General features: G+C 45.7%; 1 protein-coding gene across 2 annotated transcripts in view; it reads right to left on the bottom strand.

Annotated features, from left to right (window-relative positions):
- cdkal1 (CDK5 regulatory subunit associated protein 1-like 1) overlaps nt 1-14680 on the bottom strand; it is a 196421-nt gene that overhangs the window by 138670 nt on the left and 43071 nt on the right. For both annotated transcript variants that reach the window (XM_076012947.1, XM_076012948.1), the window contains one exon: nt 1780-1876. In XM_076012947.1, coding sequence (XP_075869062.1) covers nt 1780-1876 — 97 coding nt within the window. The remainder of the gene's footprint in view (nt 1-1779; nt 1877-14680) is intronic.

The following is a 14680-nucleotide window of genomic DNA, read 5'->3' on the forward strand; positions in this document are numbered from 1 at the left end:
AACCAGATAGCAGAGTTCATCTAAATCCAGCAAACATCTTTAAAAAAAACAAAATGAGGATGTAAAAACGAATGAAATTAATAAAATAAAATTAAAAAATAAATTAAAAAAAAAAAAAATATATATATATATATATATATATATATATATATATATATATATATATACACACACATGCAAGGGGATAAATGTTTGACCGACTGTAATCCACTAATTGTTCAGTTGTTCAGGTGTGGGTGCGTTCACATGACCATTCCCATGTACCCCACACACAATACGCTGTCGCACACAGGAAGTACAGGAAGTGCACATGCAGGCTGATTAAACAATGAATTCTACACAGCTTCTTTTCTTTTCTTTTCCTTTTTTCAAACTGCTGTCTTTACCTTGCCGTTGGCGCAGTCATCGCACACAAAGTCAGGGCTGGTTATTTGCATCTACTTTGCATCAACCACCAACTGTCGCTGTCATTGTGTGGCCGATTGTAACTAGCCAGCACGCATGTGTGTGTGTGTGTGTGTGTGTGTGTGTGTGTGTGTGTGTGTGCGTGTGTGTGCAAGTGTACTGATGCAGAATGCTATCTTCCCATTGAAATGAAAGGACCAACGGTGGTGAACCTCCCAGATGTGTCTGCCTCCCCCGAAGGCTATTACACGTTCAAACCTGTTTATCTGAATGTAATTATATTACACATACACAGCACTTAATTTGGATGTAATTATGTTACACATGGCAAGCTTAGTTAAATTGAATTGCATGTTGTTTTTTTGTATGGTGAAGGATATTTTATGCAACACTTGAGGCTCTGTCCACCCACCACTCTGAGAAGGTGGCACTAATAAAGATTGGGTGCGGGACTCGTCCATTAATTCTCATTTTCAAACTGGATGTCTGATTTGATGCAAGGCAATTAGCTCAGCATTATGGGAAATTAAGATCAAGCTTTTCTGTTGTGCCTAAGAAATCAAGGTGGTCGAACGTGGTGTAATCCAATGAATTGACTGTGGAGGTGGAGGAGGGTCAGAAAGACCAAGAGATATATTCACGCTCTTACTAAAAATATCACTTTGGTACAGAGTAAATCACCAACACCAGAGATGTGGTTTACTTCCTAGAACGTAAACTGTGTTTACAAATCCGAGGCAAAAATGTTCTGGAAACAAGAAGGAAGCTCTTAAAATCCATATCAGGGTTGTGTATTAAACTTTGTGAACACACCACTGAACTGACAAAGTGCAACACTTGAAACCTGGGAAGTGGCTCATTATTCACTCGGTTTGCTAATTGACTCTAGTTCAGTATGCTGTCCAAACAGCAACCACGAAAGCTGAGAATCTTTGCTGCTGTTTGAGTCACTGCCACTGATTGTTTTGTTTTTTTTTTCCTTTCAAAGCGAGCAAAACAGAGAAAAACAGTTATTAGGGTTGGGTCGGGTGATGTTCTATCACCCGACCCAACCTATCCAACCAAGAGAAATACTTTACTTTCCTCTTTGATTATAAAGGTTCTCTAGTTTCTATCATGTTCGTCTAAGTAGTTCTGAGGCTCCCCCGGGGAGTTCTATTGATCCTCTGAGCCGCAGGGAGGCCAATATAGAGCAGACACAGCAGGTTGGTAGCCAGGTGAATGACAGGTCAAACTGTCTGTGTGTGTTTGTGTGTGTGAGTGTCTGTCTGTCTGTCCATCTGGCTGTGTGCTTGACATCAAATTCATTTTAAAACGCAGGTAATCCCCGACAAATAAGTATGAAGTGAGTCACCGTCGGCAACGCTAACGTACCCCGATGATGCTGAGACCTTTGAGGTAGTCCATGCGTGGCTGCGCCTGGGGAACGCAACCTGCGACCACCACCTTTTTCTCCTGCTCCTGGGCCTTTCTGTGGGAGCAAAAGCAAAAAGAAGGCAACTTCTCAGCATCGTGTTCACTTGAATTTGAATGGTTGATAACTTCAGCACTGCATGTGACGATGGTGATAGCTGAGAAACTGTGATATGTCAATATTTTGATAATTATACCAATTGAAACAGTGAAATACGCGCGCTTATCTGGTTTCAGGAAAAAAAAGTGAGAAACTACTGAATATTTATACATGCCCGGCTAAAAAGAATTTCTGTGCAAACTTGCCTAGTGAAGACTTCAATCACCAAGTCTGTCTCTATCAATTATGTAAGTGAAAATCATGATCAAAGATCATTCATTAGTAGACGCTGACTGACACTCCGTTTGCTGCCTTAAAATGAAACGAGTTATAAGACGAGTTATTAGACGGATAAACTGGCGGACTCAAAGTCACACAGAAGGTTAGTTGTGACTACTTTCATCTTAATATTTAATGTCAATAAGGTTTTCGGGAAAACAGTGGGAAGAGAGCTGGCTGGTGGAGACTTCAAACACACAGGGTTCCTCCAGTTTGTTTAATTTCCTGTTGGCATGTCAACCCATTCCCACCATTCCCACCTACAATGTCAACAGCGCAAGTCACTCAAGGTAATCCCAAAGGCTCTTCTAGGATTGTGGAGTCTGATGTTAGTGGAAGAAAAAAAAAAAAATAGGCAAAGAGAGAGATTATTTATTTTGATGATAAGCCAAAATGTTGGGAACAGCTGAACGGGACATAGAGATCCCAAGCCTGCTGGTAGACAGCGACCGTTTGCTCTCTTTATGACAAATCTGAAGATTTATCAAATGAAAAAGATTTAAATCTGAAGATTCATCATAGAAAGATTTAGACATACAGAAATGCACAACATGAGTTCCTGCAGAGTAACCATTAGAATATCACCTGGAAATGCCCAGCCAAAGAAAAAAAATTAAAATCATATTTAAAAACCACAGTATTTCTAAAGTGTGTGTTTTTTTTTTTTAAATAGGTGACTGAAACAGCATTGCTTTTAATATAATTTCAAATATACTAATAAGAATACATTTAAGAGCAAACTGAAAGGGGGATTGGCAGGGGAAAGACAGTAAGGCAGCAAATGCATGCCGTTTGTGTGTGTGTGCGTGTGCGTGCACGCGGAAGTGTGTGTGTGCGTGTGCGTGCGCGTGTTTTTAAGTCTTCATGTCACCTCCAGTTAGTGACAGTGAGATTTAAGACACTCGGTCTGTCTGACAAAAGCTTTTGGAGGAGCTGCCCAGACTCTGGCATGAATCTTTAATAATGAAGCCTCCTGACAGCTGGAGTGGGTGGGTGGGGGTGGAGAGGGGGAATGCACGTAAGTAGAGGAGGAACTGTGGGTGGGGTGAGGGGGGGCAGAGTGAAACTGGATGCAAACTGTCAGTTGTGTTTTAATTTTTTCAGACAGTGTTTTCCATCCTTTAGGAAAACAGCGAGAGAGAGAGAGAGAGAGAGAGAGAGAGAGAGAGAGAGAAGAGACGGAGAGCGAGTCAGGGTGAGGGAGGCAAGGGGGAGGAGCGGGTGAGGCAGATGGTAGAGCAAGAGGGAGGGAGGGAGGGAGAGAGAGAGAGAGAGAGAGAGAGAAAAGGTGAAGGTGCACGAGTCAACTGAGAGCGCGCTCACTCCAGAATGTGAATGAGTGCGAGTGTGAGGCGGCGCAGACCGAACACTGAGGCTGGTGGCCAGAGAGGAGGAGTGAAGACAAGCTGGAAATGAAGGTGGATTTTAGATTTTTCATATGCAAATCAGGCAAAGCAGTTTGCATATTTTTAGGCTTATATCCTGTTTCATTCCCAGCAGTTCCTTAATGTGCAAAGCTGACTGGTCTGACAGCGCTGTGTCTCTTCAGACTGACAGGAAAGTCCGTCCTTCACTTCTTTGGCTTGCTGCACTCTGCAGGAAATGTCGGGAAATCGACCCTTTGTGATATCACAAGGGGTGACATCACAATGACGAATCGCAGTGATGAATGATGAATATCAAATTGCTGGGGCTGGTATGCTGTGACATCTGCCCTCTGCAGTAGAGAGGTTAAAGAAGTGGGAAGGATACACAAAAGACAGAATGAAATAAGGTGGACGCACAAACTTCTGAGAGCGGGGAAAGATCGGGGGGGGGGGCTTGTTGTCCGCACTAAAGTGGCTCCTTCTTCCCACAAGGTTCTCCATGAGCTGGACCCACGCACGCACGCACGCACGCCCAGCAGGGGTGCGTCTGCATAATTCACACCGTCTCCTGCCAAAATGGACCAAACGCTCCTCTAATGTGCGACTCGCTCCCCGCCCACGCACTCTGAGCCGGAGCTGACACACGGGGGGGTGAAGCAGAGAGCGGCTGAGCCGTCGCCTCGGCGCCCCCCGGTGGCGGGGGGTTGGAGGGAGGGGTGAAGGGGCTGGGGGAGGACGGGCCAATCGCGGCTGCGGGACGGGACGGAAGGAGATGCGGCGGGATTACAGCGATGCGGTTGCCTTGGTGACGCTGACTGAGCTCCGACTGCCAGTGACCCCCCCCCCCGACCAGAGCAGATCCCCCGGACGCATCTTCAGATCAGAGAGAGTGTGTGTGTGTGTCCGGTGAGTGTGTGTTACTAGATGTGTTTCCATGACAGTTGTTCGCAAAATGAAAGCAATATTTTCTAAAATTTTGACAAATACAATTGCTATTTGCAGGTGTTTCCATTGAATGGTGTGAAACTCTCGTAAAATCCGGTTGCAAATGACGTTCGCTATTGTTTGTTTACATTTGTTTGCTGTCAAAAATGGCTGTTTTATTTTTCTCATTGATCACTTGCAAAAAAAAATATTCCGTTTCCTCCTCCGTCCAAACATAATGCGCCATTTTCACATGAAGCGAACGAGTCACATGACCCCCTACGTCACGTCCGCTGACGTGTAAATGCGAGAAAAAAAAAAGATTCCATGACACTTTTGTGATATACCTCTCCATCGAAACCCTTTTAGCCATATTTGAGAGGTTTTTCCAAGTTCAGGTGTTTCCATGACCAGTTTTTTATTGCAATATTTAGGTTTTGTGCAATCCTATGGGTCATGGAAACGCAGCTACCGTGTGTGTGTGCCCACACGTTTCCTGCACTTACTTGGCACCTCGCCCTGACCCTCTGCGGCCCGCACTGTCAGCCCTGGGTTTGCGGCCGCCCTACATGGCCGTGAGACCACACACACACACACACACACACACACACACACACACACACACACACACACACACACACGCCCGCCCACGCAGGGCGCAGGGTCCCCCAGCCGCCCACATACAGGACGCGCACATACCGGCGGTCACGTATGGCGATGGCGGCGGGAGCCCACGGTGGACCATGCATACATGCATGACCTGACGAGGGCTGCGTGCTGTACATACTGGTTTTTAACAGCCGAGTGGGCACGGGCGGATCAGTCAAATTAGAGCGGACTAAACGTCCGACCGGATTGATCAGGTCGACTCCGTCGGAGGCCCCTTTGCTGCAAACGTGACATTAAAATAACTCTGGGCGTTAAGACGTGACCTATATTCGCTGCGAGGGCCCCGTCAACTTTGTCTCCAAGCAACCTGAAGGTAAAAGTGAGGTTCTCCAGCGCAATTCAAATAATTGCGCCGGAATAGTGGCTACGTTGTGACATCATCCCGGAAACAGTCCTCCCGCCACCGTCCCCACTCCAACCCCCCCCCCAAACAGACACGCACACCCCCACTTCTGGTTTACTCATGACGGCCAGGAAGAAGTCACAGCCAAGTTCATCCAAGCCGATATTATTAGAGGGAACAGCTTTCAAAATCACATGGCCACAGTTCTTTAGCGCAAGCCACATTAGAACTGAAGTTGTGCGCTGTTGTTGCTTTGATGTTTAAACGTGCCTCTTATTCTTCTTCTAATAACGTCGGACTTGATGAAACCCTCGCATGCGTTTGAAGAAAAAGAGAAAGCCAAGGACAAAAACATCTGCAGCACCAAAATCACAAAGAGCAATAACGGCTTAGAAGAACGAGTGTGTGTGTGTGTGTGTGTGTGTGTGTGTGTGTGTGTGTGTGTGTGTGTGTGTGTGTGTGTGTGTGTTTGCGTGCATGAGTGCGTGTGCATGTGTGTCCTCTCAATGACTCTCCCTGCTGCTAAACACCCTCCGCCCTGGACAGAACCCTGTGTGGCTCCGCACAGGGTGATAGCTGTTGCCATATGCTCCTTTAACAAACACGCTGCATAAAGGATGAGGTCATACCGGTGAGGGTGAGGCTCAGGGAAGAGCATCTAGACCTGCACACGTCGGCCGTCGAAGAGCTGGATTCAGTTTCTTCAGTTTTTCAACATTCCGACTGATTTGTTTTAATCCCCCCCACCACCCACCACCCACCACCCCCCAGCCCCCAGCGCTCCTTTTCTCTTCCGTGCTTGGCGTGTCCTTGCCCCCTCACACAGACAGACAGACAGACAGACAGACAGACAGTCTCCTCCTCCTCCTCTCCGCACATCCACTCATCTGCACTCATACGGTTTTCTAGCTGAGTTGACAGCGAGCCAGCCAATCAGCGCACCCCTGACCTCTCGGAATTAGCATGAGCAGCAAAGGCCAAGGTTAAGTACCCATCAAACCCCAGTAATTAAGATGTGTGCTGATGTGCACATGAGCTTGAGTGAGCGTGCTAAAGCCAAGTGTTGGGAGACGTCACGCATTTCATCTTCCACTTCGCATGTTTTCCATTCCAGTAAAGTTCTCCTGCTCATTAGGTGGCGCCGGCCGGCCGCCGTCCTACATTTAATTCCACAGCGGTTTTCGACGCTTTAACTCGCACGCTTTTTTATTTCTGCTGGGAACACCATATATGTTTATTTGTTTAATGTTTTATTCATGTCTACATTTTTTATTTAACTGTGTGTTTTTTTGTTTTTTGGGGTTTGTTTTTTTTTTTCTTACATCGGGAGACGTTATTCTCCACAGCTGATTGACAGGCAGCAGCAAACAAAAGACATTTTGACGGGGAATACATTCTCCCCCCTGCGACTCTGTAAACTGGCAAGTTTACCAAAATAAGTAGCGCAAAATGAAAACAGCATAAATAAAACAGCAGCCGTCGCTCAGCCTATGGGAACGGGGATGCAGACAAACTAAACTTAATGAAAACGGGTAATATACCAGATCAGGGACCTTGAGGAGCTGCAGGGGAGGAGAGAAAGGGAGAAATGCATATGACTGATTGACAGGGAACTGTCAAAAGAACATCTTTACAAGCGCAAGCGAATGAGGGCTGAGAGGAAGTGGCAGGAGAGAGTGTGTGTGTGTGTGTGTGTGTGCGCGCGTGTGCGTGCGTGTGTGTGCGTGTGTGTAAAACAGCAGAGAGCGCTCATGGTGAGACAAACTGCAATAGGAAAAACATGACACATGAAGTAGTGGGAGTATTATTTAAGTGATTAAATGCCATCAATTATACTGTCTGTTAACCCAGAAACAGTAAGTCAAGAGTCTGATTGACTTCAGGGCTGTTTCAGCACCACACGGCTAGAGAGACAAATGCAATACATGTTGTAGCAATTTACAATATTTTAGTATTTTGCAGTATAATCATCAAGTTTCTTTTCTATATGCATTTTCATAACCCAACGGCGTGAAGGTCTGTGTCTGTGGGAATTACTGGATGAGAAAACAAGCTGCCACTGGGTCCGGCTTGCAACAATTTTTCATGCTTTGGATTTAATTAATGTCTTTCAATTTTTAAACGTGGAGGTTTTTTAGAGTGGCATTACCAATAGAGAGGCGAAAGTGATGGTTAAATAAATGAAGGGACAGATCATTTATTATAAATACGGAAAAATAGGGTATTGGGCACCGCATGTTGGCCGACATTAGCGCTCAAAAACATCAGTGTTTAATATTTATTTCTCAAGGCTTAATACCTTATTTGGAAACATACATAAAAGAGGTTGGTGTGATCGGAATAGTCAAACTCAGCAGCGCACCTTCATTTAAATTTTAAATTGAGAGGGGGAGTGGAACGCGTCAGGAAGGGGAAAGAGAAGGGGGCCAGAAGGAAGGATGGGTTAGGGAGCTGGCAGCGAGAGCGCGTACGTGGGTAAAAAGGAGCGGCGGGAAAGATGACAACGGCGCCGGGGAAAAAATAAAAAAAAAGTAGTGAGAGAGCTGGAAGATGAAGGGGGTGGAGGAAGAAAGCTCGCAGGCTGAGAGGGAGGATTGTGATTTAGGGATGAGTGTGGGCTTTGAGAGGTAAAGCTGCAGATTCCCCTGAGATCTGTCTTTGCCTCACACACACACACACACACACACACACACACACACTAAAAAAAAAAAGAAAAGAAAACAGCTCTTGAAATTCACAGAGCAGCAAAAATTCAGAGAAGGAAAACGAGACGCTAAAAGCAACATAAATAAGGCAGCGTAAACAAGGAAGAAAAGAATGTGAATGTCTATTAATCAATATAGGATCATTAGAAGGAAGTATGTCTATAAAAGTTGCTGAGGCTAAGTAATGTTTTAGTCTGGATGGATTCCTAATAGCGAGTAGCTCAGAGCAGACTGCGCGTGAAACTACGTTGCGTCGTAATCTTTCACATTAATCTACATTTTCTAAAAAAAGTCTTTTTGCAATAACAAATAATCCAGATTATTCCTGTTTCCCAAAATCGTAATCCTGTCCAGTTGGAAAAAATAAGGCGGGACGACCGGCGACTTGGGGTGGGGTGGGGGGGCAACTCGCTGTTAATCAAGACATTTACGTCAGAGCTGCCTTTTACAGGACAAAGGCAATCTATTGGCCGATCAATACACATAGAACACAGCTAGTTTATGACTCGCCTTCGGGTAGATCAGGGACAGGATGCAGGCCAATTGTCATCATGGGCCTAGTAAAAGCCAGGAGGAAGAAATGCAAGGCTTTCAGATTATGGCCCTTTAAAAGAATGCCTTGCACACCTGCCCAGGGCTGTGAAATAGATGACACTTGTCTTGTAAAAATGATGTGGATGCGTAATAAATATTGCATTACGGAAAATGAGTTGTGCTCACTGGTTGAATGGTTCATAATATAGAAAATTCTAATAAAAATAAGAGAGAAGGGGGGAAAAAAAAGCTCACACAAGACACATGCAAGGGGAGCCGCGATGGCACTCGGCTGAACCGACTGAACTGAATGTTTAAGGGACGACAGGAAACAAAGCAGCACCTCAGCCTGAAGCGACTCAAGGTTTACCGTTCATCAAAAGCAGATCTTTTTTTTTTTTTTTTTTTTCGCAGGTATTAGGCTGCCAGCCAGAAGTCGCAGAGGAAACAAAAGTGCCAACCTCAGTATTGGTCCCCTTTTCTAACGCATTTTTGCGTTGCACCGCAGGTGGAAGACAATTGTTGCAGGGGTTTGTTGCGGTTTAGCGTGGAAGCTCGTTTTAGCCTGATTCCACAGAGATGGGGGGTCACAGGGCACGGGGCAGGCATTTATCTTTCAAAGCCCCAGAAGCTCCTCCGTGTGCAAATCAATCTGAAAACATATGACCAAGTGCAGAGGGACACGTGCATTTTCCTCAAGACATGAAGCCAAGCGTGTACGCTATGCATAAATGTATATGGGCGCACGCCTGTGAACTTTGAGGCGCGGCGCATCCGCGCGCATTTTGAGCCAGGAGTGCAGACAAAGGGGAAATCCTTGCCGGGCTGACAGAGGTGAAATGGCATTTATGGTTGAATAAATCCAAGGGAAAATATCCCAAGCATAAACAATCATGATTGGTTTCAAGGTCATAAATTATTACAAGTGAGGGTTTGGAAAAGTGGAACAGCATATGCTTAGTGACCTGGAATTTATCCACAATATTTAAAAATCAACATTATTTGAAGCCTCAGAAAGGACGGAATGATTGTGCTTTACTGTTTTGTTGAGTAGAAATGGCGATCAACGTCCAGCATCAGTGGTGAAACTGGGACAACAGCCCAAAATGACCAGTGCGTCAGGGAGATTGGGTGTATTTAGCTTGCACTCTACATTGAAACATACACCTATGATGATTTCTATAGGAATTTCCAACATGGCATCTATTGTGCATGTGAAATCAATCAATCAATTAGTTTTACGTGCAAAGTCACCATGATAAATGGTCTCAATACACTTTAGATCAAAATCAAGTACACTAACAGACTGTGAAAACAATAATATAACAACAATGAAGTACCAGACAGCAATTAGATGTACTGATAATGTAATTTTTAAAAAAGGGTGAAGTTATGACCAAAGATTTGCTCATTAAGCCACCAAAACAGATCAGGAAATGATCTTCTGAAGCGATCACCAACTACCAGTAAGAAAGTCCAATCCAACTGACTGAATGTACTTTTATTTCTTATGAAAACCGTTATTAAATACTTTGCTATTTTTTTTTTATTTTGTTGGAATTGAAGAAGAGACTTGGCAGTGCAGTGAGGCACAAGATCAAGAGAAGCGACGTTTCTCTTGCATCTTCAGCACCGACCGTACTCAAACTAGTGCCCAACGCATTAACATTTGCAGGTGCTGCTGCTTGGCCTACCGAGGTCTTTTTGAGATGGGATATGAGGAAGGTCTGAACATCTCAGTGAGGATGTGTCAGCTCAGGCGTGGGGTTAGCGAGGGTCGCGAGCCCCTGAAAGCAAAGCGAGTAGAGAGATTTTAAAAGAAATGTTCTTTTGTGAATAACACTGAGCTGATCAGACGCGGAGGGGTGGAAACGCCGCGGGGCTGTGGGGTGCTAAGTGGCGTAAAAAACTTCCCCTCCGCTCATTAATTTGCTGAGACAAAAGCGGAGAAGTGGCGAGAGAGCTAGCGCCCCCGGTGGAGGCTCAAAACCAGGAAGTGGCAGCGCTGACTTACACAAAGACGCCGACCCAGACTTGTTTTCTCCTGCTGTTTCCCTCTCTTTATCAAGCGCGAACATTTTTTTCCGTCCTGGGCGAAAACACATCTGCAACGCTCCAACAATGGCGAGCGTGTTATCTGCGCGTCTCTTTGTTGCCGCCCTTTCAGGAGGTGCGTGTAATTTATGGACTTATTTACGTGAGGAGGCAGGCTGCGGCCCGCTCGTCCAGAGCTGCGGGGGGGAAAAGCGTGCGAAAAACAGATACGGGGGGGGGGTCTGTGTTCGGAGCGTGGCGTTCAGGGACCGACGTGGACGGTGGGAGTCTCATTATGGGTGGAAAAAAAGGAGCCGCCGTCTATTCAGCCCGTTAATTTCCCCCCCGGCTGATGTCTGCTCTGGTGCGCCGGCTGGAGTGGCTTCACGGCACTTCATCAGTCCTTCTAAAAGGCCTTCTCATTAAGCCACAGTGCATTATTTATTCTAAATAGCATTCCTTTAAAAGCCAGGGGTTTCATGTCGAACAAAGCACAGGGGTCTGAATAAAATGTGAAGCAAAGACCTGGCTTGGTTAACAAATATATATATATATATATATTTATATATTTAATGGAATGTTTTAAGAGGATTTCTCTCTCTCTCTCGCTCTCGCTCTCTCTATACGCTCGTCTTCTCACCTGAGCTGTTACCAATTAAAGGAAGGGTTCAAGGCAGGACCACTGCCATCACAGCAGAGAGGAGAGGAAAGAGTGAGGAAATTGTTGTCACATAAAAGGTTTTTTTTGTGCAGAGTTAGAGGGTAATTTCTAAATCGCATCTGGCGCGTTGAAAGGAATGTGATTTTTTTTTTTCTCTCGCTGAGAATAAATACGTCTTCCTCTCTTTCTCCTGAAACAAACATTTCTTACGTCTCTCTCTAACCTTCCCTCCTTTTCATACTTTTAATCAAAGAGGAACAAGTTCAGATAAACATGTCTGACTGCAGTCTAACGCACCGATGGGATGTTTTATTAGATTTTACAACTTGAAACTTCGCTCAATGAAAACCTCTCGCCGTTTTTTGAAAAGAGATCCAGGATTCAATTATAAGACTCGGGATAAAAATGCATTGAAATGTTAAAATACCGTTATTTTTACTTGGATTTTCAGGGTTCTTCTGTTGAACATCCATTAACGGCATATAAAAGCATGAAAACAAGCACGAAAATATGTATAATTGCCATCTTAAACATTCAAAACTTTTTGAACATGTGTTCCAAATTATTTTTTTACACCTTTAAAATCTGTTAATACTGTTAATGACACATTGGCACTTTTTTTCCCCCCTTTGCGCGACGTCAACATTATCCACGTCAATGTACAGTTGTACTCGGCACACTGAGTCACTGCAAAATCAGACGCCGTCTTAAATCATTGAAAGTCTTTAGGCTGAACTCACATACAAATGAAAGAGTTTGTCGACAACCGCATGAACTTTAAACTTGCATTATGCCGTGCATGCTACCGAACCAAATACACAGCGTGAGATTGTGTCAGGACAACCTTGAGCAAAAAAGTCTAGGATGGCAGAACTTTATTTCTCCCAAGAAACAACCCACTCGTTCGGAGATGACCGACACAGCCGAACATTCAGAACATCTAGCCCGAACATATTTCCCGATTCTGAGTAGAGTACCCAACGCCAGTATCGGTATCGTTATGGTGCATCCCTCGTTAAAACAATTAACGATAAAGTAGTAGAAGATTGTTACTTATACTGGACACAACCTGATGGATTCCTGCACTGTGCTCAGTGGGCAGCTGCTATGAAAGAACTCCCACTTGCCTTCTAACCAGCCAGTTTTCTACAACTCGCTTCTAGAGGCGCCTTTACGACAGCGCTAACGTGCGCGCTGGAGGAGCGGGACGAACGACCTGCAACGCACCTCGTTCAACAGCTCCATCCCGACAGGTAAAAATAGCATGGCGGTGCATTATCTGACAGGGGAACACAGGCGGCTGTACGTACAGGCAGCGATTCAATCACAAGTCGCTTGTGCAACACAGCGAGAGTCGGAAATCCGGGCGGAAGCGCTGCTGCGGCTCGTATGCCTCCTGCGGATGGAGTCCCCACAGCTACACTCTTCCCCCTCTCCCTCCCTCGTCCTCCATACCCACCTGTCTGTCACTCCGTCAGTCTGTCTGCATGTGGCGCCTCAGAGGTTAAGAACTGCCCCGGGTGCACTAAGGCAGCGACCCCGTGCCTTATAGATGTTGGCATCTCGCTGCGTGTGTACGTTTCCTCCGTCTCCGTCTTTTTTTATTTCTTTATTTATTTCTTTATTTCCTTGTTTGCGTGTACCTATAGCGGCGGCTGCGGGGGCCTTGGGCCTCGTGTCACTTCGCATTGCGCTCGGTGAAATTGCTTCTTGGCTAGTTCGCAGCAACCTGTCCATCTGCTGACGCGGGTAAAATTAGAAACAAGCCCTGTTGGAGGCGGGCGAGCGCCAGATGATTGGACGGCGTCTCTGCAAAGGACGTCCGAGAGAGGTGGGGGAGAGCAGCGGCTTTAACTCGGAAAGCTGCAATACGAAACGCGCTGCGCTTAAATGGGGATTCCAGTGACACAACGAGCTTCCCCCGCCCTCACGCCGCAGTTTCTCACATGTCCGAAGCGTCTTTCTGCCGCGTCTCTGGCGGAGCCGATCAACCCTGCGTGCTGTCATCTGCTTCCTCCCGCTTGTGTGTGCACTGCCTCTAAAATTCCCCCCTGGGGTTCAAGCAGAAGGCATGCAAAGGTCAGAACAACATTCTGTCATCTTGAATGACTTAATGTATATCAACCCCCTCCACCCCCCTCGCCGTACTTCACCGTATGTATTTCTGGATGTGACATCCACCCGGAGACGACGCTTCTTTTTTCCCCGTCGTTCGTTTGCTGGAAAGTTACTCAACAACCCTGCGCTCGCTTGTCACCCCCGAAGGTGTGCACTCAGGGGAGGAGACGGAACCGCATGTTTTTTCTTTTCTTTCTTAACTCGCAGCGCGCATAAAGTATCTCGGTAGCTCGGTAAATTCCAGGTCAGTGCCTGTTTAGCCAACACCAGCGGGGGGAGGAAAAAAAGCCTCTGGGATCATCGGCTCGCAGGAACCTGATCGACGCTTAACAGGGGAAAAATGTCAAAAGCTTCCAGGTGCTCCTCTGGAAACGAGGACGCACTCGATGTGCCGTGGGTCGACCGCCGCATGAGTGCGCGCTGAATGTGAATTTGGGCACTTAAGTCACACTTTAGCTATGTGTTTTCCATCTTGCTGAGCGGAACTGGGCCAATTGCGTGTCGGATACACAGAGTTCGGAGTCAAACTCTTCTCAGTAGCTGCGTTATCATTACAGCTTATCGCAAAATAAAAGCGACAAAGTACAATCAAGATTAGCAGGTGTTTCCACGGATTGGTGCAAAGAGCATAAGCCGTAATTCTCGTAAAAAATCTCGTCCCGTGAGATCCCAATTTGAAGAGGTTCAAGACATTTTGCGATAAATCTGCATTTCAATGTTGTTTGCTGGTCAAGATTACTTGTCAAAAATATTTTTCACTTCAAGTGAACTGGTCACATGACCCAGTACGTCACGTGTTAATGCAAAAAAAGTGTTTCCATGACACTGTTGCAATATATCTCTTTATTGATACGGAGGAAACCTCCTCATGAGAACGTCAAAACATATTAGCGATATCTGAGACATTTTTCAAAGTTTAGGTGTTTCCAATCCGTTACAAGTTTTTCATTGCAATATTTAGATTGAGCAATTCTAGGGGCAATGGAAACACAGCCACAATGAATACGGAGCGCAGGGCAGCTGGTGAGCAGGTTGCCCAGCACAAACACACCTGCTTGTGTGTAGTCACACAATCTCTGGGCCATTGTCTGATGCGTGTGTGTGTGTGTATGTGTGTGCGTGCGTGCG

The sequence above is a fragment of the Nelusetta ayraudi genome, unplaced genomic scaffold, assembly GCF_046127955.1.
Source record: "Nelusetta ayraudi isolate G7.1 ecotype Tasmania unplaced genomic scaffold, CSIRO-AGI_Nayr_v1 ptg000136l, whole genome shotgun sequence".
In the NCBI taxonomy this organism is placed as follows: Eukaryota; Metazoa; Chordata; class Actinopteri; order Tetraodontiformes; family Monacanthidae; genus Nelusetta; species Nelusetta ayraudi.